General features: G+C 45.5%; 1 protein-coding gene across 2 annotated transcripts in view; it reads left to right on the top strand.

Moving 5' to 3' along the window:
- Window positions 1–24593, top strand: part of LOC149304644 (uncharacterized) — a 39232-nt gene that overhangs the window by 7880 nt on the left and 6759 nt on the right. Inside the window, exons 2-17 of one of the 2 annotated variants that reach the window (XM_089478407.1) lie at window positions 5702–5775; window positions 7398–7837; window positions 11415–11515; window positions 13712–13778; window positions 15350–15396; window positions 16176–16326; window positions 17588–17719; window positions 18719–18901; window positions 19383–19475; window positions 19659–19745; window positions 19921–19954; window positions 20048–20149; window positions 21074–21175; window positions 22936–22974; window positions 23454–23470; window positions 24122–24409. In XM_089478407.1, the coding sequence (XP_089334533.1) occupies window positions 5727–5775; window positions 7398–7837; window positions 11415–11515; window positions 13712–13778; window positions 15350–15396; window positions 16176–16326; window positions 17588–17719; window positions 18719–18901; window positions 19383–19475; window positions 19659–19745; window positions 19921–19954; window positions 20048–20149; window positions 21074–21175; window positions 22936–22974; window positions 23454–23470; window positions 24122–24409 (1932 nt within the window). In that variant the 5' untranslated portion in view covers window positions 5702–5726. Of the gene's footprint in view, window positions 1–5701; window positions 5776–7038; window positions 7130–7397; window positions 7838–11414; window positions 11516–13711; window positions 13779–15349; window positions 15397–16175; window positions 16327–17587; window positions 17720–18718; window positions 18902–19382; window positions 19476–19658; window positions 19746–19920; window positions 19955–20047; window positions 20150–21073; window positions 21176–22935; window positions 22975–23453; window positions 23471–24121; window positions 24410–24593 lie in introns of those variants that run through there. The other variant, XM_089478408.1, reaches the window with a different exon arrangement.

Genomic DNA, 24593 nt, shown 5'->3' with positions numbered 1-24593 from the left:
TCCGTGCGGAAGCTGTTCTCAGTGTGACTAAAATGGCCTTCTGCACAACCAAACGGCACGTCGGCCCCTTCTCTTGCAAGGCTGGAGAGAACAAATGTTTACCCCTTGAGCCCACATGGTGCCATTTCCCAGATGCCGAGAGAGGCCTGGGACGAAAGGCTGGATTAAGCCAATTTTGGGCAAACTGCCCAGAAGATGAAGAGGACGATACGTACATAAAGCCAGAGATGGTCCAAAACTGCCCAGACGGCAATCTGGGGAACAGAGCAAGGGAGTATGAGAAAATCCCAGGGGAAAATTCAGCTGAGCCATTACTCACCGACTATCCCAGCCGTGGCTTACTCAGAGCCACGTCAGCATCAGATGCTGTCATCTGGGTCTTATGTGGTCCACTCTGTGCTTCAGCCTTGAGAAAAGATGCTCCTAGGAAGAGGTTGAGGAAGCATACCCCATGGGCATCATATACGGGCCCCAGACCCCACCAACCCTCTCCATTTAAAAAAAGAATAGTGCAAATTTTCACGGGAAGGTTGCTGAAATATCATGCCTGTGGGTCTGCTGTATGCTTTCAAGTCGTTTCCAATGTATGGCGACCCTAAGGCAACCCTTTCATGGGGTTTTCTTAGCAATAGCAATAGCAAATACATTTCTGTGCCACTTATCAGTGCACTTAAGCACTGCCTAAGTGGCTTACAAAGTGTAAGCTAATTGTCGGCAACAATTTTCTTGGCAAGATTTGTTCACAGGAGGCTTGCCATTGCCTTCCCCTGAGGCTGAGAGAATGTGACTCCTCAGTGGGATTCCATGGCTGAGCTGGGATTCAAACCCTGTTCTCTAGAGTCCAACATTGGAACCCCTACATTTGGACTACAACCTCAGAGTCCCTCAACCAGCATGGATAGTCCCAGGAAATGTATGTGTTGGTGTCGTTTTAAGGAACCTTTCCTTGCTCTGCAACGTTGGTCATTTATAGGTATATCCTTTTATTGCCTAATAAGGTTGCAGTTCAAGACCATCCCAGACCCTGAGGTTTCCAGGCTAAAACCTGAAACACAGCCCCTGACAATGCCATTAAACATTGTGCATTAAGTACCAACCACAGTTCTTTGCAGATTTCCATTTAAACATGGGGTTGCTGGGAGAGAACATACTTCCCTGTTTGAAAATTACGGGGGAAATCTTAGCTGAATGGACTGTTCCATGCAAGGTGATTATTCCTTCTCACTTACTTAGACAGAAAAGATAAGGACCATTTAATCTAGGCTTCATGCTTCCAAGCAGAACATGGAAGAGTAGATAGTGATTGCTGGGGCCACCATGATTTGCAAAGGAAGGAAGAAACTAGCTAAGTCAATGCTAACCCCAACCCCAAGAGTCTTTGTAAATTGCTGCTACCTGTCATTTCATCCTGGCAAACGTTAGCAAGCTCTTGTACACATCTTTTGCTTGGAGACTTTGAACCTCATCTCTTGCCCAGAGATGACAACTAAGAACCCTAAGATCTGACAACCCCGTTCTGCAAATGTCCTGTATTTGAAGCAAGGGGAATTCCTTCTTCTGGCCCTTTCCAGTCCCTTAGGACTTGATCCTTTGATGCCTGAGATGGCAGCTCTGTGTATCATGTCCCCTTCTTATGAGATACGGATTTGGCAAAGCCTTATCGGGAGACCAGCTGCCATGCTGCCTCCTCCGTTCCGGAATGTAACATTTGTCCAACGTACGCCAGATTGGGTTTTGAAAAGAAAACTGCCGGCATTTTGCATGCTCCACGCGATGTTCCTCCTCTTCTTCCTCCCTCTCAGCTGCTCTCAAAGAATCTGTTCTCCCTTCCTATACTTGCATCATGTCAGATTCAAATGTCAGTAGAAAGAAGAAGAAGAAAAACATGTCACAGTTGTGATGCAAACTGGTTGAAGGATCTGCTGGACAAAAACAAAAACAAGATCTACTGCAGCATCTTCAGACTGTGAAGAAACATGTTGCTGTTTAGCTAGGAGTGAAATTGGGAAATATTGCCCCCAAAATGACCCAAAACATATTTGCAAGTGTCAAGAAGATTGGAATGATGAGAATCTTCACAGTTTGGAACTTATCCTTTGCAAAATCCACACTTAAACCCTTAAGACATATGTATTTTAAACACCCTTGTGCCCACTAACAGGCCAATGTCTTGCAATGCCCTCTCTCACCGCTCTGCAACTTGTAGGAGTTGAACTTGGGTTTGTTGAGTCTGTGCCCTCCGGCTGAGATGAATGGGAGGAAATGGAAACCTGTTTCAGCATCAAAGGGGTGCCTCTTCTTTCGCTCCGGCCTGGCTCCTCTCCGCCTGTCCCCCCGCCTGCCATGATGCCAGACTTCCTGGCCTCCGGTGCCAACTTCCTCCCAACCTGCCTCAGCCAGAGCTGGCAGAAGGGAGGCGATTGTGCTGGGGCCCTCCATCACGGTGACACCAACGCTGGCACCAAAGCTGCCCCTTGGCATTTGGGGCCGGACGAAAATCTGTCCAAGATCCAAGACGCAGAACATTGTGCCTAATATAAAGGGTGCCTGACATAAAGGGGTTGCCAAGGCTCCAGTTTTTGGCCTCCTTGAACTTGAACGTTGCAAGTCTTAGAATCTCCCATGGGCATACTAGGGCTTTGCGGAGTTTTAGTCCCCTCCAAAAAGGTAACTTTACTGAGCACTGTGGGAACAACTGTTTTGTTCTTGTTAACTGCCTTCAAGTCAACTTTTTCTCATGGTAATTGCATGAATGAGGCAGCTTCAAGCCCCCCATCCTCAACTGCTCTGTTCAGGTCCTACTGGCTTGATGCCTTGTCTTCCTTGATTGAATCGATCCATCTATAATGCACCTTTCTTCCCTTTCTATTGCCCTCCTCCTTTCCTAGCATTATTGTCTTTTCCAGTGAGTCCTGCCTTCTCATGATCTGACCAAAGTACGACAACCTCAGTTTTGTCATCTTGGCATCTATGGAAAGTTCAGGCTTGACCTGTTCAAGGACCCATTTCTTTGTCTTCTTGGCCACCCATGGCATCCTCAGCCCTCTTCTCCAGCCCCACATTGCAAATGATTTGATTTTCGTTTTATCCGCTTTCTTCACTGTCCAGTTCTCACATCTGTACATAGTGATGGGGGAACAGCATGGCTTGGGTATATAATGGGCCTGGAGCATCCACGGATTTTGGTATCCATGGGGGGACTTAGAGCCAAACCTCAGCTCCAAAACACAGGATTCCTTGTTCAGCCTACATAAAAGGAGGAGCTTTTCTGCCCTCAGATAGGGACATCCCTTATAGTCGTGCTTCCCAGCTTTTGGTTCTCTATTTGTTTTGGACTCCAGATCCCAGAAGCCCCAGACAACAGCCAGGAATTACGGGATCTGAAGTCCAAAACATTTGGAGCACCAAAAAGTGGGAAGCATTGAGTTATAGTAATGAGTGCCTGGTAACCATGCCTGGATATGCAATTCTCCTGGTTTTTTGGGGGCCTACAGACATGATCTCAGGTATTATATGGCCTGCAGGCCTCCTTATCCACAGCTCTGCTTCCCAAACCTGAACATGTACAAATGGAGCAGCTACATGTTCCCAGAGCTTTCCACTTTATCTCACACCTTCCTTTCTTTCTTCCCTGTTTCCTCCTTGTCAAATTTTAAATAGTGAACTCCATGCAACCTGCCCTTTCACAGCCTTAAAGTACCATAGAAACTGATAACATACTTTCCAACATCGCATGGACAAAAATGTATTTGTAGAGTTCTGGGGTTTCTGTGCTTTGAATTACAGGAGACTAGCAGGGATTCCCCGGCTTTTTGCAAAGTCTGTTTCTTCCTTTTGCTTTCCCAGGAAGAAATTTGCAATCTTACAGCACACTGTTTCTGTTTCAAAACTAGGAGAAGCTGCAGCAGTTTGCTTTTGCACAAGCCTTTTTAGGAAGGACTAGATCCCACCTCATCCTTTCCTTTCCCTGCTGCTGAGTTAAACTGAGTGCAGACTACTTTTTTCCCCTTTGAACTCAGTTTGGAGCAATGGAAGCAAGCTGAGAACGAAGGTGGAAAGTGGGAGGAAGAAAAAGAGAAAGCAGGGCATTTTAAGAACAGCTCAAAAAGTGGGATGGCAGAGGATGAATCAGGACTGTCCTTGCCAAAGTGGGACTGCTGGAGCACAGCTGAAGTTTTTATGGGCTTTGAGGCTGAAGGCAAAATCTTATCTCCTTCTCCTTTTTATCGGGGTATCTTGGCTAAACCGACCCCTCCTTGGGTCAATGGGCTTGTCCTCCCCACACAAAGGCCTTTGTTCCCTGGAAGTCTTGTAAAAACCATAGCAAGTCAAGTCGACTGGGGATGCGTCACTCCATCCTGGAGAGGCCGAAAGGTCGCTCCGTCTGAAAAACAATGAACTGATTCAAGAGAGGCGGCAGGTCAGGGAGAAAAGCAAAATCCAGATGAGAACTACACCATACTGTACTAGAGAAAGGCAGGGAAGCTGGGACCAAAGAAGAGGGCTGGATGAAAAAGGATGCCACCTACACCACAAAAACATGGGACCAGACCCAAGATGTTGGAAAGAACGCCTTGAAAAGAGCTCTCCCTACTTGCAATGAGTCATCATCATCATCATCATCATCATCATCATCATCATCATCATCATCATCATCATCATCATATTTTATTTTCTTATATCCCGCCTTTGCCCCAATATAGGGACGTACTCTTTTTGTTTTTGGTAACAAGGCTGTAATGAAGTTACAGTATATTCTAAATGTTGTATAAGGAAAGGTTCCGCCGTAGTCTCGATTTCAGAGGAAGGACCGGGGAAAAACCCCTTGGAGCAATCCCTGCCAAAGAAAACACTGTGGAAATCATGGGGTTGCCATAAGTTGACAGGAGACTCGAAGGCACAGATGCACACAATGAAGAAACAAGTGCTGTTTCTTAGTTAATGGGCAAATTATTTTGCAAGGGTATTTTAGAGGAGAGATGCAGAGAATAGTTTAACTTGCATTTCTGTGTATTTTTGGAGCAAATATTAAAAATTGAGGGCTAGTTGGGGACTGATGTTGGGCTTCAGAGTCATACAGAAGTAGGCCAAACGTTGCCCACCTCTGCACCAGAGAATGGGATTTCAGCCAGTTCGCACCAGTCCTGGAACTTTCGAACTCAGCTCCGGGACAGGATTTCCAGCTCAATAGGTTCAGCGGTAGAAGCGGTGGAGCAAAGATCAAGCCGACACCATCTCCATTGGCGTATCTGTTGAGCACATTCTCCGCATGAATAACCCATAGCTACCCTCCCACACCCCTTTGGGATTTGGAGGTATCCAGATTCTCGGTCAGAGGACGCTGTTTTCAGCCAGGCCAGGCCTCCAGTATATCTTTGTCTTCTGTATTTCTTTTATAAAAAGAAGTCAGTAATTTGTGCCAGGGAAGATCTGCCTGGCACTTGACACAACCTGGCTGCTATCCTGATCCCAAAGTAGGAAAGGGATTATGGAATCAGAGGGTGAATCTGCATCATAAAAATAATGCAGTTTGACGCTACGTGTGATCATTTTTATTTATTGTTTTATTTGTTTAATTTATAACCTGTTTTTCTCCCCTTTGTGACCCAAAGCAGGGGCTAGGAGGGGTATAAACGTTGCAAATAAATGATAGCAACAACAGCAGTGTTGCAAATAAATGATAAGTATGTGTTGCTTGCAGGACGGGCGCCAAAGACCACGTCACCATGCCCGAGGGAGCCCGGCGGGGCAGCACCAAGAAAGCAGGCAAGGCAGGTTAGTATTTCTTCCAACCCACAAAACACCCCCAGACACAGACATGCATATATGCACGTATGCACACAAACACAAATGCATTGATGGGAACACCAGCAATATGGGCTCGAATCCTCTGTCACCAGGTACATTTGATAATGTCATGTAATACTCAATTACGTAGCAGAGGCACTAAGAAACCCGGTTAGTGAATTGTAAAGATGTGTAACAGGATACTAGTAGGAGTGTCTTGATGTGCATTGGACTCTACTGATTCACATCGGTATTCTGCAGCCAGTGCCCAATACACAATGAGATCTATGTGCATTTTGGTCCAATTGTGCGTCCATAATTTTGCTGGCTGCCCTATTTGGTAATATACCAACAGCCCTTTACCGGATACACACATTATGGAGCTGCCTATTTCTAATTCCCGTAGATGCATGTCTGCTTAAGAAGATGTTTGGCCCCAACAGGTTTCTGCTCCTTATGTTCAGTGCTCAGATCTTCCTATTCCTATAGTTCCCAAACTTTGATCCTCCAGGTGTTTTGGACTTCAGCTTCCAGAAGCCTTACCCAATTTGGCCAAGAGTCAGGGATTCTGGGAGCTGAAGTCCAGATGATCTGGAGGACCAATGTTTGGGAACCATTGCTATATATTTTTCTGGGCCTTTTGGTGAAGAGAGCAAGGCCAGGTGTGTAGCTACAGGGTGCGTGTGTCTGCAAATGATGGCATTTTCTTAACAAATAGGAATCCACACACATATACAAAATGAAAATTTCTTTCCATCCTCAAATTTCTTGCATTGTAGCAAGTGAAGAAACAGAAGTACAGTTTTGGCATCCAAAGATAAAGGTGCAAGCAAAGTGACCCAGGGGAAGTGCAAACACAGCCAGTAGAGGAGTTCTAAGTGAGAACCATTTTCAATGCCTCTGCAAGGCTAGAAATTTGGAGACTGAAAATTTCATTTGCAAGGATAGGATTTTCACTGGGAGAAGAGGGCCATGCCATCATTTCGGATGCTCCGACCCTGTAGATACACTCCAGGAGAGGCCCAGCATGCAGTGTTCAAATTCTAGGGTGTTGAAACCTGATTTTGGTTTCAAAGTTTGCACGGGTTTTTTGTGTGAACTTTTCTTTTCCTTTTCGCCCCGGTGCCTTTTGCAAGCTACAAAGCTGCAAAGCTTTCAGAATGGAGAAGCTGAGGGGAGGGAGGAAGGGAGGCAAGCAGATCGTGGGCAGGGATGGAGAAGAAGAAAGAGAAGGAGGAGGAGGGTGGTGGTGGAGAGTGGCGGAGAGGAAGGTGTGCGCCCTTTCTTCCCACACGGCCTCCTCCCACGATGCACTGCGAGGGAAACCACACAGCTTCAAAAGGTGAGAAAAAGCTACAAAAGGATGTTGCAAAGAGGGAGGGGAGCGGCATTGGAGAGCAGTCAGAGCGAGGAAGGTCAATGCAAAAGAAGAGTAGCCATGCACCCACCCTGACCAAATGGGCTTTTCCAAGGTGCAACCAAAATGGGCCAAAGATGTCCAAGTGCTTCTGTTTGTTGAAATAAAGAGGTGGGTTTGTAACAAAACCTGTTGTGCATCAGGAGTGCATGCTGTCCTGACACACCTTCTCGCTTCACATCCTCCTTTCCAGCAGCGCCCAGGCCTTCGTCCGTCTCCTCGCTGGGTGGCGTCAGTTCCAGCATGGCGTCCGACCCCATTTTGGGCAGCTGCACCTCTGTGAACACCGTCTGTTCAGACAGCGACCGTCCTGTCAGCCTGAGCTCCTCGGCGTCTTCAGCTTCTCTCCAAGACAGCCATAGTGCCTTTGGCAGCAGTGGAGGGCTGGGGGGCTGCCCCCCGTCTTACCCTCACCAAAATGGCAGTGATATCAGCCTGGATCTTACGCCGGTGGCCTTCTTGGACGGGCCGGGTGGGGATGTCCCGGCGTACCCCAAGGAACACTCGGGCTGGTTGTCATGTCCCGGCAGGGCCAAAGAAAGGCGGATGAAGCTCTCCCACTTGGACCGGGTGGTGATGGAGATTGTTGAAACGGAGCAAGCCTATGTGAGGGATCTCAGGAGCATCGTGGAGGTAAGAAAGGCCAGCCACGCGGTGGACAGACGTGCTTGAATCCATCCCGTCTTCCAATATGGTTGTGAGCCTTCAAGTCCCTTCCAACTTATGGCGGTCATGGGATTTTCTGAGCAAGTTCCTTCAGAGGGGGTTTGCCTTTGAGGATGAGAAAGCGTGGCTTACCCGAGGTCCCTCACTAGGTTTATAGGTGGCTGAGCTGGGGTTCGAACCCTGGTCTCCAGAGTCATAGTCCAACACTCAACCACTGCACCATGCTGGCTCTCACTGCTCCCTTTATAACATCACAACAGCTCTGCAAGGTGTACTAGGCTGAAAGATTCACACTAAACAGTCATACACTATATTCCACAGTTACACCCTTGATCCAAACTGTTAATCTTAACTAAAGTAGATCTAGTGGATCAATAGGACTGAGATAGGCGTCCATTTTAACCATGCAACATTTTAACCATGCAACAAATGTTTTGGGGTTTTGAATTGCACTGTGTGTTGTTGTTGTTTTTTAATTTGTCAGACGCTTTGTATCCCAATGATGGGGAAAAACAAGATATAAATAAATACATAAACAAACAAATACAACAACCGCCACCACTTTGCACTAGCTGGGCCTAGCAACTGAATTTAGACCAAAACTTTCCACTCTAACCCACAAATGTTTGCATTCATCTCTCTGGTTCTTTTTGCAAAAAAAGCAAGCTTTAATGTTTGCAATAAAATACATTTTACTCGCTCTGTTCCATTGTGTGTGTGTCCGCGCGCGCGCGCGCACACACACACACACACAGAGTGGGGTCTCAAAATCCATGTTTGCTTTTCGGTCTGCTGCAGCGTCATAAATTTCTCAGGTCGCTCTTCATCCTAATATTTGAGAAAGGACAAACAGATGTTTCTCATTTCCCAGTGAATTTTACTAACTCTTTTCTTTTTTCCTGCTGCCAACAAGACTTCAGTAAGTGCATTTTAGGCCTTTGACTCCCCGCCGCTGAAAACAGGAAAGAATGGGCAATGTTTGGCCTCTGTTTGCAATCTCTGGGCTTCTCAGGGGCATTCATATATTTACATGTGGCAACTAAGTGCTGGGCTAAGAGTATGCCATCTCATGGAAGCCAGGGGCCAATATCCCACCCAAAAACCCAAAGTAGAGAAAGAGAGAGAAATTGAGCCACTCCAAACACCCCTGTTTTCCTCTGTGGTCCCTCTCAAAATGGTGGCAGGAAGTGGTCACTTCCGGTGGCCATTTTGAGAGGGCCTGCAGCAAAAAAATGGAAGTATTTGGGGTAGTATGAGGTTCTGGGAATGTGGTGTAGTGGTTTGAAGGTTGGACTGTGACTCTGGAGACCTGGGTTCGATTCTCAGCTCCGTCATGAAACCCATGAAATATTTGGATGAGGAGCTATTTTGGTCATTTATGACCAAAAGCAAACATGAATTTGGACCCCCACTGTGTGTGTGTTTGTGTGTGTGTGCAGGAGGAGACACATGTAATGGAACCCATTGGGTGATCTTGCGCAAGCCATATTCCTCTCTCAGCCTCAGAAGATGGCAATAGCAAGCCCTCTTTGAAGACACTTGCCAAGAAAACTTCATGAAAAGTGCACCTTCGAGTTTCCATAAGTCAAAAATGATTTGGGGGCACACAACAACTTGGGGTTCTGGTCAGTTTATGTTGGTCGTGTCTCTTATGCCACAAGTTGACAGGTGACTGCAAGGCAGATACGCACACAATGCAGTCTTCTCCAAGCAACTGGCCTCCAGATGGACCTTACCCACACTGGCTGGAGGACTCAGAGAGCTATAATCTACAAAGGCTGACTTTTCCAAAGTCTGGTTTTGCAATTGAATCTGCATAGGAGATAGTTGTTTGAATGCTTTCCCTTTGTTAACCGTTGCCAGTCCTTTGATACTGAGCACAGAGTCAGCCAAACCATCACCCCTTCATATGCTGTTGAAAATATTTGGTCATCTTTAATGTTTCCGCATCATTCCTGTGTTGTTTTGGGAGGCGTAATAAAGATACAACCAGTCCTCTGTATCTATGGATTCTTTATCCATGGATTCAAGCACCCAGGGCTTGAAAATATTCCCAAAAAAGAAGAAATCCCAAATAGCAAACCTTGGTCCAAACTGCAGAAATAATCCAGTTTGAGACTACTTTAATGCCCCTGGCTCAGTGCTATGGAGTTCTGGGAATTGTAGTTTATTGCGGCACCAGAACTCTCTGAAAGAGAAGGCGAAATCTCTCACAAAACTACAGTTTCCAAATTCCCTAACATTGAGCTATGATCTCAAACTGGATTATTTCTGCAGTGTGTTTTGGACCCTTGATTTTGCCATTTCATGTATGGGACATTATTTTTACTATCCCATTGTATTCAATGGGACTTGAGCCTCCACAAATTTTAGTATCCGTGGTGGGTCCTGGAACCAAACTCCAGTGGATACCAAGGACCCACTGTATTTCCCAGATTTTGGATGGGGGGTTGTTTCAACGTGGCTGGCTCTACAACAGGATTTGTACTCGTCGTTTAATGCCGCAACCCTTGAGGACAGAAAGAACCATCGACTCACAATCCTCCGCAGCCTTCCTCCTTCTTGGCCCCTTCCATCAACCGCTTGCTTTCTTTGAAATTGCTGGCATTCTTTGCTCTCTCTTGGGACCCCCAGATTGGAGGGGGATTTGTGAGGGAGCAAAGCAGGCTGGGGTCAGTCTGTCTGGTTGGAAAGATGGCATCTGTTTCTTTTATTCTCTAAAATAGCCCCAGCTGGGCCATCTACCCATTTTGGGCCCGGGCTCCTTGAACCCCCGGCACATGTTGGTCCCATTCGCACGTGACATTTTGCAAATACATTTCGGGTGACTTGATGTCTCCATCGAATCATAGAATTAGAAGGGGCAATGGGGCCTGATGATGATGATGGGCATTTTTATCCTGCCATTCTCCCAATAATGAGACTAAAAGCAAGTTACAACCTGTTTTAAAAGCAACACGGATTTAAAATTATGCAAAAAAACTTCAGTTATATTTTAAAAAGCAATTTCTGAAGGTAAGAACGTCAAGGACTTTATCACACGGGGGGAAATCGGGGTTTAAAAAGGTATTTTCCCTGGACATTTGTGCAATCCCGGCAAAGATTTTCCCACGCGTTGCGCTTAGAGAGGACTTATCCTGGGAAGAACCAGGAATGCTCCAGCAACCAATCATTCATGGGGAAATCCTGAGAATGATTTGTTGCTGGAGCATTCCTGGTTCTTCCCAGGATAAGTCCTCTTTAATCGCAACATCATGGGGAAATCTCGGGGAAATGCCTTTTTAAACCTCCAATTTCCTCCATGTGATGAAGTCCTAAGATTCATTTAAAGACTTAGGTTTAATCTGCACCGCAGAAATAATGCAGTTTGGTGCTGCTTTAATTGCCATGGCTTGATGCTATGGATTTCTGGGACTTGTAGTTCTGTGTGAGATGTATGGCCAGAGAAGGGCTTTATTGTCATGGCATGTGTGAGTGTGTCTTCATATCACAAGGTATTCATATGTCGGATGTCTTCCTCTGTCCCATATCTCCCTTCTTGCAGGATTATCTTGGCTGCATCATTGACTGTGGGCAGCTGCCGCTCAAACCTGAACAAGTCAATGCCTTATTTTGCAACATCGAAGACATCTATGAGTTCAACAGGTGAGTCCTTTTGCTCATGCTTGCTCTGGGCATAGGAACCTGATGTCTGAACTGAGCAAGCCTGTTGTTTGTTGTTGTGTGCCTTCAGGCGCTGCAAAAAGCTTGGAAAAGTTCAGTTTTTTAGGACCGTGTGTTTCTTGTGTGCCTTCAAGTCGTCTCCGACTTACGGCAACCCCAAGGTGAACCTATCATGATGTTTTCTTGGCAAGACTTGTCCAGAGGAGATTTGCCATTGCCTTCCCCTGAAGCTGAGATAAGTGTGCTTTGCCCAAAGTCATCCAGTGGATTTCGTGGCCAACATGGGCATCAAATCAAAGCGCAAAAGCAGTTTGCACTCCTTTAAGTCATCAAAAGCGAGAGGAGAAGAAAGGACAAAATCTTCCCCTTCCCAAAAGGCTCAGGCAAAAGCAAACTGCAGCAGCCTCTCCCAGCTTGTCTGTTCTTCCTCATCTGAAACTTTTTGACATCTTGAGCACACCCTTGTCCTGGTTTTCATCTGCAAACGGTTGGAAGTTATGGTGTCGAACAAGACATTTGGAGGTGTTGTGGGGGTGGCAACCCATACAGATATGATAAATGGGCCCAGCAGGGACCTTCCATTGAACATTCAGCCGTGGAGTTCATTCTCCCGGGCTCTGTGTGATCCAGGGTCTGTTTTTGCAGCAATTAACATCATTGCAGCGGATGGAGGGTTTTTCTGGAAAGGAAATGCTTTTGGCCTTGGAATTTGCTGAGGCTGTAACTTGAGCAGGGCTCTTGAGCAGCGAGGGGCTTAGAAGCGGATCGGGTGTTTCGGGAAGAGAGGGGCGAAGATGGGGGCCTAAGAGGTAGCGTGGATTTGCAGAATTGACAATGCAAAAAGGAGAAGTTGGGGAAGTTTCTTTTGCAGAATGAAGAACTCAGGGTAGTTCCATTTGGGCGAACTACAGCTCCTAAGATCCCCCAAGCTACTGGGGCATTCTGGGACCAGTAGTCCCCAAAACAGCCAGCGTAGTGTAGTGGTTTGAGTGTTGGACTATGGCTCTCGAGATCAGGGTCTGAATCCCCGCTTGGCCATGAAAACCCACAGGGCAAGTCACACTCTCTCAGCCTCAGAGGAAGGCAATGGCAAACCTCCTCTGAAGCAGCTTGCCAAGAAAACCTTAAGGTCACCATAAGTCAGAAATGACTCGAAGGCACACAGCAACAACAACAACGAGAAAGAGAAGGAGGCAGCTTCGGGATCCCTTCCAGAAACAGTTCTCACTCACCCCAAGTCGGTGAGAGAGTAGCCCTTTACCGACTTGAATGAGATCCTGGCCCTCATTGAAACGGCACCTCTGTGACTCGGTTTCCCTGTGTATTGAAATGGGCACACAACCCTAAACCGCACACCAAGCGGACATTTGTGAAATTTATGAATGGAACAGTTTATCTTGAAGAGGGCCATGACTAGCAGGAGATAATGGGCATTAATGTAGGGGAAGCCTTGTTGCAGAGAGGATTGATGGCTAACATCATGCCCCCCACCACTACCACCCCTTTCCTTCCTCCCACCATCCCTTCGCCTCTTTCTCCTTCCTCAATTCCATCCCCTGCTGCTTTTTCGCTTTTTAAAAGCTGGTCGCCTGCCAATGGCTCCATCAACCAACCTGCGTTTCCATCTGGGTCTGTTTAAGAGCTTAAGCGAAAACCCAGTGGGGGGTACAGACAAGGGATGTGGGGGGAAAGGTTGGGGGGAACAGCCTGATCTTCAGATCTATCCCACCCCTCTACCCCCTTTTCGGACGTAGCCTGGTTAACCCTTTAAGGGAAAGGCCAGCTCTGCCTTCATTCCATGAAGAGAGGAGGGATGGCTTGGTGACTTTGCCACTGTAAGACTGTGGGGACTGTGGCATCCTCTGAAGATGCCAGCCACAGATGCTGGCGAAACGTCTGGAATATGGGTATGAGTCAGTGGGCATGGGTCAAGATCCTATAAGGTGCTGTTGGAGCAAAAAGGGGAAATTCTTGAAGCTGTGGTCCAAAAAAATATCTTTTGCAAATTCTGGCACTTGATTGTAGTTCAGTAGGGTGTCCATCCTTACAACAACCCTGCAAGGTAGCCCAGATATGTGGCCATGGTAGAGTTAGTGGCAGTGGACTTCAACTACTAATTGGTGGCATTGTTGTGTGATTTTCTTCCTGTCTGTGACCTGTGTGTTTCTTTCCCGGAAGCGAACTGCTGGAAGACATGGAGCGAAATCCCAGTCCCCACACTGTTGCAGAGTGCTTTGTCCAAAGGGTGAGTTTCTTAATTCATCTGATCCATAACTCTTGGCTCTCTCATAATGCTTCATTTCTGTCTGCAGTACATTCACTTCTTCCTGAGTTTGGTCCTCATTTTAAGCGTGGAGAGCCTTTGGCAACTTCCGAATTGGGCACGCAAGGGGAGGACACACTACAGATAGCTATATTTATTTTATATCTCAGTATTATATGGGCCCTGAAGCAGCTTGCAGTATAGAATTAAAGAGGAAACGTCAGAAAGTGACCATCAGGTCTAAGACCCTGATGAAAAGGTCTGCTTAGACATACGAAAATGGTTGTAAGTTTTAGGGCTTTATCACACAAGCACCACTTTGGGGGCATTTTGGTATTTTTCCCTGGCGTCGACAAGCCTCTTAGGCAAGGAATACTCAGAGGTGGTTTGGCCAGTTCCTCCGTCTGAAATACTGCCTACAGCACCTGCCTATAGGCTGGTGGTCTACCATCCAAGTACTAACCAGGGCTGACCCAGCTTAGCTTCCAAGATCAGACAGAATCTAGTGCCTTCAGGCAGGATTTAGACTTCTTAATTCCAATTTAAACAACCTTAAGTCGCCAATAGGATGCCATTCTCGATATCATTTAGTTTTGATCTTTGGTTGGTCATTTGTCATATTTTAACTGGATTTTAAAGCCACCTTGTGGGCTTTAATAGTGAAAAGGGAGCATTAAAAACCTTGCTTGCTGGCCATGACTTTCCCAATGTTGGGGATAGTCTGTGCCTTCAAGTCATCTCTGACTAATAATAATAACAACAATAATAATACTTATTTCTTACCTGCTTCTCCCCATAGATCAAGGCAGGGAATGACAACAATTAACAAACAGTTAAAAAGACATTAGTTAAAACACACATCAGTTAAAACACCAAACAAGATGTATACATAGTAAAATAATCTGCATTTATAATTCACAGTTTAAAAGTTTGCCAGGAGAGATTGGTTATGGCAAAGTGAAGGCGTTTTCTTAACCATATTTGTTCATAGCTGAGGCTTAGAGAGTGTGATTTGCCCAAGGCCTCCCAATGGATTCCTATGATGGAGCAGGGATTCAAGCCCTGGTCTTCAAAATTATTGTCCAGCATCCAAGCCACTGCTCCATGCTGGCCGTCGACTGCAAGTCCCATCATCTGTTGCTGAGCGGGGCTGATGAGATTTGCAAATCCAAATATCTGACGGGCCAAAGGTCCTGTTGGAAGGGAACAAATCAGAGTATTTTCAAGTAGATCACTTTTCCTGGTCTGCCTGGTAGATGTTTCCTTGTCCCACATGGCCAGAGAATTACATCCTATAATCCTCTGTGGTTTCATGGCATTAAATGTGGTTGTTTGCATTGGCCGTCTCTCTTTACTATAGGGACATAAGGACTATCCTTTGGGGGGAATGGAGCCAAGATCCTGCAAAACCTAGCACTCTTTCGTGTATTGGAAAAAAGGCATGGCATCTCTGTAAGAAAAAGCAAAGCGCACAGCTGCCACCTAGTAGCGAGAGAAAGAACAGCCGCCATGCACTTCCATGCGCTTTAACCCTCTCTGATTAAATCTTGCAGAGTGAAGAATTTGATATCTACACCTTGTACTGCATGAATTACCCCAAGTAAGTATGCATTTGTAGCCCGATCCTGCTCAACCCACCTCTAGAGAGCTTTTCTACACAATTAATATACTCCTCAATCGAAGTCTGCGATTCGGCCAGATGCGATTCAGAGGAATTCGGGCATTTTGCATCTTTCACCCAAAAAGCATAAACTCCGCTAAAAAGGGATTTGTTTTTTAACGGAGTATTTGCAAGTATGCATGAGGAGCCGCATTATCAAATGGGTGGCTGGCCATCCTCTTCACATAGATTCACATGGCTGCGCATTTTCGTCAAATGGAGGGTGAGTAGATGCACATTCGCACAGGAAAGCAAAGACAATTAAACATTGACGTGAATGTGTTAAAATCTGTAGCAATTTGTATAATACACTTATGCGTCGACTAGTCCCAGGTTGACAGCAACCACTGCATCTTGTGGACAGCCCTAGACTTTGTTCCTCAATGGCTGCCTCCACACTATGGAAATAATCCAAGTTGACACCACTTTAACTGCCATGGCTCAATGCCATAGGATTCTGGGAATTGTAATTTTCGGAGACATTTTGTCTTCTCTATCAGAGAGCTCAGGTGCTTTCGTAAACTACAGTTCCCAGAATGCCATAGCATTGAGCCATGGCAGTTAAAGTGGTGTCAACCTGGATTATTTCTGCAGTGCAGGCACCCTTTGGGTCCCTTGATCACTTTGGTTGCTCTTTGCCAGCCATGTCAATACCTGGGAAATGTTTAGGGCAAGAACACAAATGCAGCACCTCATCTTCCCTTTCTCCTTTTCATAAGCTCTGTCTCGGTCCTGAGGGAATGTATGGAGAATGAAGCCTTGGCGAAATTCTTCCGTGAGAGACAAGCCACGTTGTCGCACTCGCTACCCTTGGAGACGTACCTCCTGAAGCCTGTCCAGCGGATCCTGAAGTACCACTTGCTGCTGCAGGTTGGCCGTCGTTCCCATAGTTTCTGGCCACGTTGGGTCCTGGGATGGCATGCAGAATTTAGAGTTAATATATTAAAAGCAGTCATGTTGCATGTTGAGCATTATTTCAGAGCATGGGTGGGCAACTGGGGAAGGCTAGGAGGCCACAATAGCTGCTCAGGAGACCTTACAGGTCTGCATCCTCTTTCCACCAACAAAAAATACTTACGTTTGTTCCAAATGATACCAAACATCCTTTAGGGCAATGATTCCCAAACTTTGGTCCTTCGGGTATTTTAAACTTCAATTGTTCTTGGCTTTTGGCCACAATGACTAAGGCCTCTGGGAGCTTAGTCATTGTGGAAACGTCAAAGTCGGAAACGTCTGGAGGACCCAAACAAATCACTGTTTTGGGGGACATGAGGGATTTCCATGTTTTGGGGTCTTACTAGCCTGGGAGAGCCTTTATTTTAACAATGGTAAGTGGTTGGAAGTCACTTCTTGTTTCAGAAAAGGCTCCTCTGGCCCTAAATTGGTCCAGTTTCCACTCAGTAATGCTTAGAGAATATTTGAGGACAAAAACCTTTTTGGAAGTCTTGCAATCTGATTATATCTACTGAGAAAATAGCTCTCTACTATGGATAGGAAGAATATTCAATGCTATTGGCTCCCTGGCTAAAAAATAGTGTTCCCAACACTCAGAAAATACAGTGAGGAGGATGTCCTATATTTGCACATCCCAAAGTGTTTCAGGAAACTGTTATGACCAAAAATACACATGGGTTTATTTACGTGAGAATCTAGGGGAGATACACAAAAACACTGTTTCCAGATAGCCACATGTCTATTTTGTGCAAGGTTGCTATTTTTTGTGCAAAAAAAAAGAGGAACCTGGTGCGACGGAAATCTTGCATAGAAAGCAGAAATCATGCACAAAAAATAAGCACATGGTTTTGTTGTGCAAGATTCCTGTTTTTCTACAGGAAACAGCAGAGATACACAAAAAACACACACATGTGGCTGCCTGGAAACAGTTTGTGTGTGTGTGTGTGTGTGTGCGTGCGTGCAAAATTCCACACTACTCATACAATCTTCATCATCATCATCATCATCATCATCATCCACATGTATTTCCACATAGAACAGTTTACCAAAACACTTTGGGAAGTACGAATACTATACAAGAACTGCGTGGAAATAATCTCCACTTGTGAGAATGAAATATTGGAATATTAGCATTTCTGATTCTATTTCCACCACTGTTTGTATGTTCCCACTCCAGGAACTAGCCAAACATTATGACAAGAGCAGCCCTGGCTATGAGGCTGTGGAAGAGGCTAGCATCACTATGACAGCTGTGGCTTGGTACATCAACGACATGAAGCGCAAGCAGGAACACGCCACTCGGCTGCAGGTAAGCGGTTGCAAGGTACCCATATAGAAACCAACATTTTTTGACCCGTAATAACTCAGATTCTGCCTGGCATGAATTATATAAATCAGGATAAATCTCCTGGGTTTAAAATGGCCCAGGAGGGGGGGCACTTTAAAACATGGTAAAAAAGGCTCATCTAAGACCCTAGAAGGCACCTTTGGGCAAAGAAATTGGTATGGAGGGTGTGCTTGTGTGTGTCCCCCCAAGGTCTCCTAGGAGGGCAATGTGTCCCCCTAGTCCAGTGGTTCCCAACCTGTGGGTCGAGACCCCTTTGGGGGTCTAATGACCCTTTCATGGGGGTCGCCTAAGACCATTGGAAAACACCTATTTAATTACAGTTATGAAGTAGCAATGAAAATAATTTCATGGGTTTGGGTCACCACAACATGAGGAACTGTATTAAAGGGTCGCGACTTTAGGAATGTTGGGAACCACTGCCCTAGTCGCTCACAGTTTCCTATTGCTATATTGTCTGTAAGGTATATAACATTCTGGAGTCATTCAAAGATATAGCCATGTTAGTCTGTAGAATCAGTATGTAGAGAGATCTTGTAGCACCTTTGAGACTCACTGAAAGAATGAAGTTGGCAGCATGATCTTTCCTAGACTTCAGTCTATTTCCTCAGATGCATTTAGCGGAGTGGGAACCAGGGATAGACATATGTATGCCATTGGTATGTGAGAATGTGTATGTGTGCATATGCGTGTGTATATATGTCATTTATATGATATTGATATGTGTGTGTGTGCCATTACCAATGGCATATATATGTCTGTCTCTCGTTTCCACTCCACTAAATGCATCTGAGGAAGTAGACTGAAGTCTGCGAAGGAAGCTCATTCTCCCAACTTCTTTATTTCAATCAGTCTCAATTCTAGAATCATGTTTTATATTGGGCTGTTTTTCATATTTTCAGATTTATTAACCCATCCACCCCTATTTCCCATCCCCCCCCGACCCAACCCTTTCATTTCTAGGAAATCGAGGGGCTTCTGGTCGGCTGGAACGGCCCAGAGCTGGGAGCGTTTGGGGAGCTGATCTTAGAGGGGCAGTTCCGGGTGCCCAGGGCACGAAAGGAAAGGGTCTTCTTCCTTCTCAGCAAAGTCATCTTGATTGCCAAGCGACGGGGCGATGCCTTCATCTACAAGAGCCACATCTTTGTATGTTGGGAGGGGGGGGACTGAACATGAGAAGAGCAGGTTGGGAGGGGAGGTGGTAAGGTCTCTGGATTATTTACAATGACCCTCCACTTATTCGACAGGGGAAGGGCACTGTCAGAAAGCGGGTATTGTTAAAATGCAGGACCCATATTGCAGGAATGCCTTTCAACGTCTTGACTTCTTGGCAACTTGCAATTTTGACAAATCTGAATTATAGCCATATACTGCACTTTCAACCCCTGGTCTGTTCTTTCAACCATGTTCCCATCTCCCTCCTTCCCATCCTTTGAATGCTGATGCTACTAGAAATGTTTCAGCTAGATAGATGGTAAAAAGGGAAAGCATTGTCTGGATGGATGTAAATAAAAAATATCTAAAAATGGGACTCCAATGTCAGAGGTTCTGTTAGCTGAGGTTTGCCTGTAGATAGATAGCAAGGGAGTGAGAGTCTCCCATTCATTTTGTTCTCATTTTCACACAGTGCTGCAACTTGGCGCTGCAGGAGAACACCAAGGACCCAATGAGCTTTAAAATCTCTGACCTCTCCATTCCCAAACAGCAGCATGTTGTCCAGGTAAGTCTCTGTGCCGTGGTGGGATCAGAGCCCAGCTGAGTTAGATGGCATGATTCAAACGCCGGATTCCATTAAAAATAAGATTCTTGCAAATGGATGCTCTGTTTGAGAACAGTCGTGTAAGATATACTTGGGATACCTTGCTGTGAAAAGCCACATAAATACTTGTCTTCGATGCTGCAGGTGAGAAACCAGGAGGAAAAAAGGCTGTGGATCCATTACTTGAAGCGTTTAATAGTGGAGAACCACCCGGCGTCCATTCCTCAGAAGGTAACTAGGGCCTCATTCCCACTTACAAATGAATTGGTTGACAATCTGAATCGATGGGTCGATTCGACATCGGAGTGTAGCCCCGATCACATTTGTCAGGCATTAAAAGTTACCCTGTGGGCTGCTGCAGTTTATCGTGTCTGATCCCCTTTTCCTCATATCCTTCTCCTTCTAGGCTAAGCAAGTTCTGCTGGAGAACAGCTTCCAAAGTAAGTGATGGCTCTCAGCCCTTCGAACTTCTACCAGGATGAGCTTCTTGGGTTAACGTTGTTCGTGATGGTTGTGGTTCTTCCTCCTGGCAGGTTCTCCTGAGGTCTCCTTCAGCGCTGAGTCTCCAAAGAAGCCCCTGCCTTCTCCGCGGCTGGATGAGTGCAAGGCATCTGCCCGCAACCGGCGGCAATCGGGTGAGAAAAAGACTATAGGCAAAGGAGGCAGATGTTGTCCCAGTGCCCACCATAGCATGGTACTCTGTCCCATGGGGAATAGGCTGGTCCTCTCTTTGCAAGCAAAGACTTTTTTATTTAGGCAGGCATTTGGCTAGTAATAGGTTGATGCACAAGTGCTTCCATTGCCGTATTGTACAACACGTTTAGCTTTGGAAGTCATAGGATGGATCTGGGTTGGTCCAATCCATACCGCAGAAATAATCCAGTTTGAGACCACTTTAACCGCCCCAGTTCAGTGTTAGGGAATCCTGGGGATTGTAGTTTGTTGTGACGCTCTGATAGAGAAGGCTATGTGTCTCACAAAACTAAAGTTCCCTGAAATCCCGAGCTTTGAACCAGAGCAGTTCAAGCAATGCCAAACTGGATTATTTCTGCAGTGTGGATTGGACCTGAGTCTTAATGGGACTGTGGCATCTGCACTGCAGAAATAATCCAGTTTGGCACCACTTTAACTGCCATGGCTGAATGATATGGGATCCTGGAATTTGTAGTTTGTTTGAGCACCAGACAGAGAAGGCTGAATGTCTCACAAAACTAGTTCCCAGGATTCTATAGCATTGAGCCATGGCAGTTAAAGTGGAGTCAAACATCGCAGTGCAGATGCAGCCCATGAACCAGATACCTTGGTTTTGCCCAATGGTGAAAGTGGGGAACCTGTTGAAAGCTCTGTAGCTTAATCTGGATAGGGTAGGCTAGGCCTATGGCAATGGGCAAGCAACAAGGGCAACAAGATGCAGTTCTTACCAACTGAGACATTTTCCTTCCCAAACAAAACCCAGCTGAGTTCTAGGCATCAATTCTGAGACAAAGAGGAAATCAGTTCTATGCAGGGTATTTGAAGTCACATTTTTATCTCTGATCTTTTGTCATTTCCTCTTTCAGAACCTCCCGAATACATGTACAGTCCGGAAAGAGCTCGCCGGAGTTGCCCAGTCATAGCACTGGAGAAGAGTGGGTCATATTGGCGAGGACGCAGGCAATCGGGTGAGGGGCCACAGGAGAAATAATAATAATAGTAATAGTAATAGTAATAATAATAATAATAATAATAATCATTTATATCCCGCCTCTCCCTTTTCGATGGGCATGAGAGCCCTCTTGCTTGTCTACAGCAAGGGTGAGCAACCCTTGGCTCAAGCTGGATGAAGGATTCTGGAATTTGTGGTCCAAAAATGTAGTGTTTCAACATTATTTCCAGGTGGCTGCCACTTCTGTAGATGGCTCTCCTTTAGGCTTGGAAAACATTTAGGGGCTCTCTTAGTGGGTCACTCCTACCTCTGAAAATATTATACACTTGTCCATGTTTGTTAGGGTTAGCAGCACAAGACCCCCGTGAATATGGAAAAACCACAAATAACAAAAACACCATGTTTTTATCTGAGAGGACACCTCTCTAGGAATCTCTAGGTCCTCCATTGCAACTCTGTGGTCAACATCCGACAGACACTGACCATAGAACTGCAATGGAGGAGCTACAGAGGCCTAGTGGAATGTCCTCTCTAGGAATCTCTAGGTCCTTGAGTGCAACTTTTAAAGTTGACCATAGAGTTGCACTGAAGGATTTAGATGTCCCTAGATAGAACAAATTAATCAAATCCATGAATAATCAAAGCCGCAAATATGGAGGCATGAATATACTTGGGGTTTTTTAACTCCCAAATGCCTCCCAGCAGCCCTAGGGCAGGAGTGGGCAAATTTTGACCATGGGCCACATGTGCCCAAGCGGGGCTATTTTTGTGGTTCAAGAGGGTATTTTCAAAAGAAACATTGCTGCAAAATTCCTCCAAACATTTTAGACATGTTGCCCTCTGCCATAGCATTTGAGGAAAGGCATATTTTGATAAAACGTGCCCAAGGTCACTCTATAGATTTCATTCGAACCCTGGTCTCCAGAGTTGTGGTCCAATGCTCAAACTATTACACTCTGTTGGCTCTCAGTACAACAGAAAAATAAATGTAAGACTCCAGGCAGAGGGAACTATCCCTTCCTAATAGACACAATTGTATTTCCAAGCTCTCTGTCTGGAAATGCACGGTTCAATTAAAATGTTTGCAAGACGGTGTGAGTTCTGTTGGATGCCTCTAAGGGGCAGCATACAATCAGAAATCCTTTGCTCTCTCTATACCTTTCCCTCCTATGTAGGCCACTTGCAAGAACCTTCTTTGAAATGGTCCCTTGGAAATGATGCATGAACCAAATTGATCAGTTATATAAACATGTTTCCAGGGATGAGCGTTACGGGAGAGAAATCGACAGCTCTAACCGTGCATTCTGACCTAGAAAAAGAAAATCCATTGATAACCGGTTCGGAAATAACCTTTTCAGGTTATACGTACCCTCCAAACTTTGGTGGAAGAAAACTGGGGCAGTATCAAAGTGGGACCAAGACGGCAAAAGTTATTAATAAGGAAGAACAGAAAAACTAGGAGAAGCTGCAGCAGTTTGCTTTTGCCTGAACCTCCTGGGAAGGGAAAGATTCTGCTCTCTCATCTCTTGATGTTAATTAACTACATTAATTAATACTTTTGCACTTTGAATTAAAAATCCAAAACACTTCTGGTCCCAAGCATTTCAGGTAATGGAGATTCAACTTGTATCTCATTTCCCCCCATTGTATCAATAGAAGATTATAACAATTCAATAAAGATCTCATCCACATATAAATCTTGTTATCCTGCATATATCATCCTCCAGTCACCCAAACCTAGATCTAAATTGGTGTTTGTCCTTCTGTTGTCCGCAGAACCAGCAAAGGATTCCCAGGTCCTGTTCCATCAGGCAGGTAAGATCGCTTTCTTCTATGTCCATAAAATAGATCCAGATTAGCTTATCACATATACCTGCTGGCTGCGGAGTTCTGGGAGTTGCAATCCAACACTTTGAAAGGCACCAGGTTAACTGACGCTGACATAGATGGATGGATAGATAACTATGGTACTAGGCTCTTATCTATCATGCCTTCTGTCCTAGTAAATTCCATCGTTATTTTTACCCAAAGAGATGAAAGCAATGACCCAACTCTTGAACCTTCAATTAATATGACTTGTTGTATCGTAATTGTATTGTATTTTATACTGGGTTGTGATCCTGCCTTGATCCACCTGGGAGAGGCGGGAAAATATAAATAATAATAATAATAATAATTATTATTATTATTATTATTATTATTATGAAATATTAAGCTATTGTCTCAAGCCACTATTGATTGGGTTTTCTTTTTTCTCCTTCTTTCCTCTGTTCTTTGCTGGGGGATGTTCTCAGAGGTGGCCAAATTAAAGGTAAGTCACCTATGCATGACATTTGGCTATTACCAGTGAGAGGAAGACCATGCGCTTCCTATTCTTTGATGGAGATGAGAAAATCCTATGGCTAGAGCTCTCCAATTGAGTGTTGTTCATAAAACCATTGGGTCAGAGTTTGAGAGGAACCCAAGGGCCATCTAATCCAATCCCTAGCAGAACATACAGCTAAAGTGCTGCTGAGAGATGGCCATTCAATCTCTGTGTAAAGGCCTTCAGAGAAGGATGGTCCACTATCCTCAGAGACAGCTTTGGCCTTCAGAAAAATTCACCCCAATGTTTCAGTGGAATCTCATGTCTTGTCATTTGCAATTGCAATTTGAACCCACTGGCTCGTCTCTTAGTCTCTTCTTTTATTCGATTTCATAAGTAACTTAATGTGTGTGTGCTGAGCACCAACAGCATCACAGTGTGGTCTAGTTCCTTTGTTTGGACTTAGGGATTCTGGAAGTTGCAGTCTGCCAAAGTAGCTTCTCCAAGCTCTGGCGATGTTCCAGTGGCAAAATCACCAAGCCATCCTTCTCTCCATGCGATGTCTATCCATTGTTGTCCTATCAAGTGTGCAATATGTTGATAATGCTGTCTACCTTTAGACTGTTTCACTAGTAAAGCCAGATTCCTTCCCCGCAGCATGCCGATAGCGATGGGGAGCTGTTCCCAGACACTGAGACCCTCCATCCCTCTGGAAGCTGCTCTTCTACCCTACCTTCAAGCATTGGGGAGACGGGAGGCGAAGAGTCCGACCGGGACAAAGGGGAGATGGAGTTCTCCCTTGCCGAAGAGTCGATCCCAACCAATTTGTCCATCACAGAAGAGATCCTGGAATTGCTCAGCCAGAGAGGGCTGGACAAGGATGCTGGAAGAGAGGGAACCTTTTTGGATGAAAGGAGCTTGGAGGCAAGCCGACTGGCTCCACAGGTAACTGCAGAAGGGGTTGAGCTAACCTTACTTGGGGGTTGGTTTCAGCACCTTGGGAGACACCTTTCAGACTAAACCCCAAAGCTGACTCACCAGCCCACTAAAGTCAGGCCCACCGTTGGAGAAAGGTTTAACTGGCATTCCTTGGGCTTAGGTTTACCCAGAATTCCTTGGGCTGCCCACC

Source organism: Sceloporus occidentalis, unplaced genomic scaffold (genome assembly GCF_023333645.1).
Source record: "Sceloporus occidentalis isolate IW3139 unplaced genomic scaffold, rSceOcc1.0.p SCAF_13, whole genome shotgun sequence".
NCBI classification, from domain to species: Eukaryota; Metazoa; Chordata; class Lepidosauria; order Squamata; family Phrynosomatidae; genus Sceloporus; species Sceloporus occidentalis.
The sequence above is the reverse complement of the archived record's forward strand: the minus strand, read 5'-3'. Positions and strand labels throughout refer to the sequence as shown.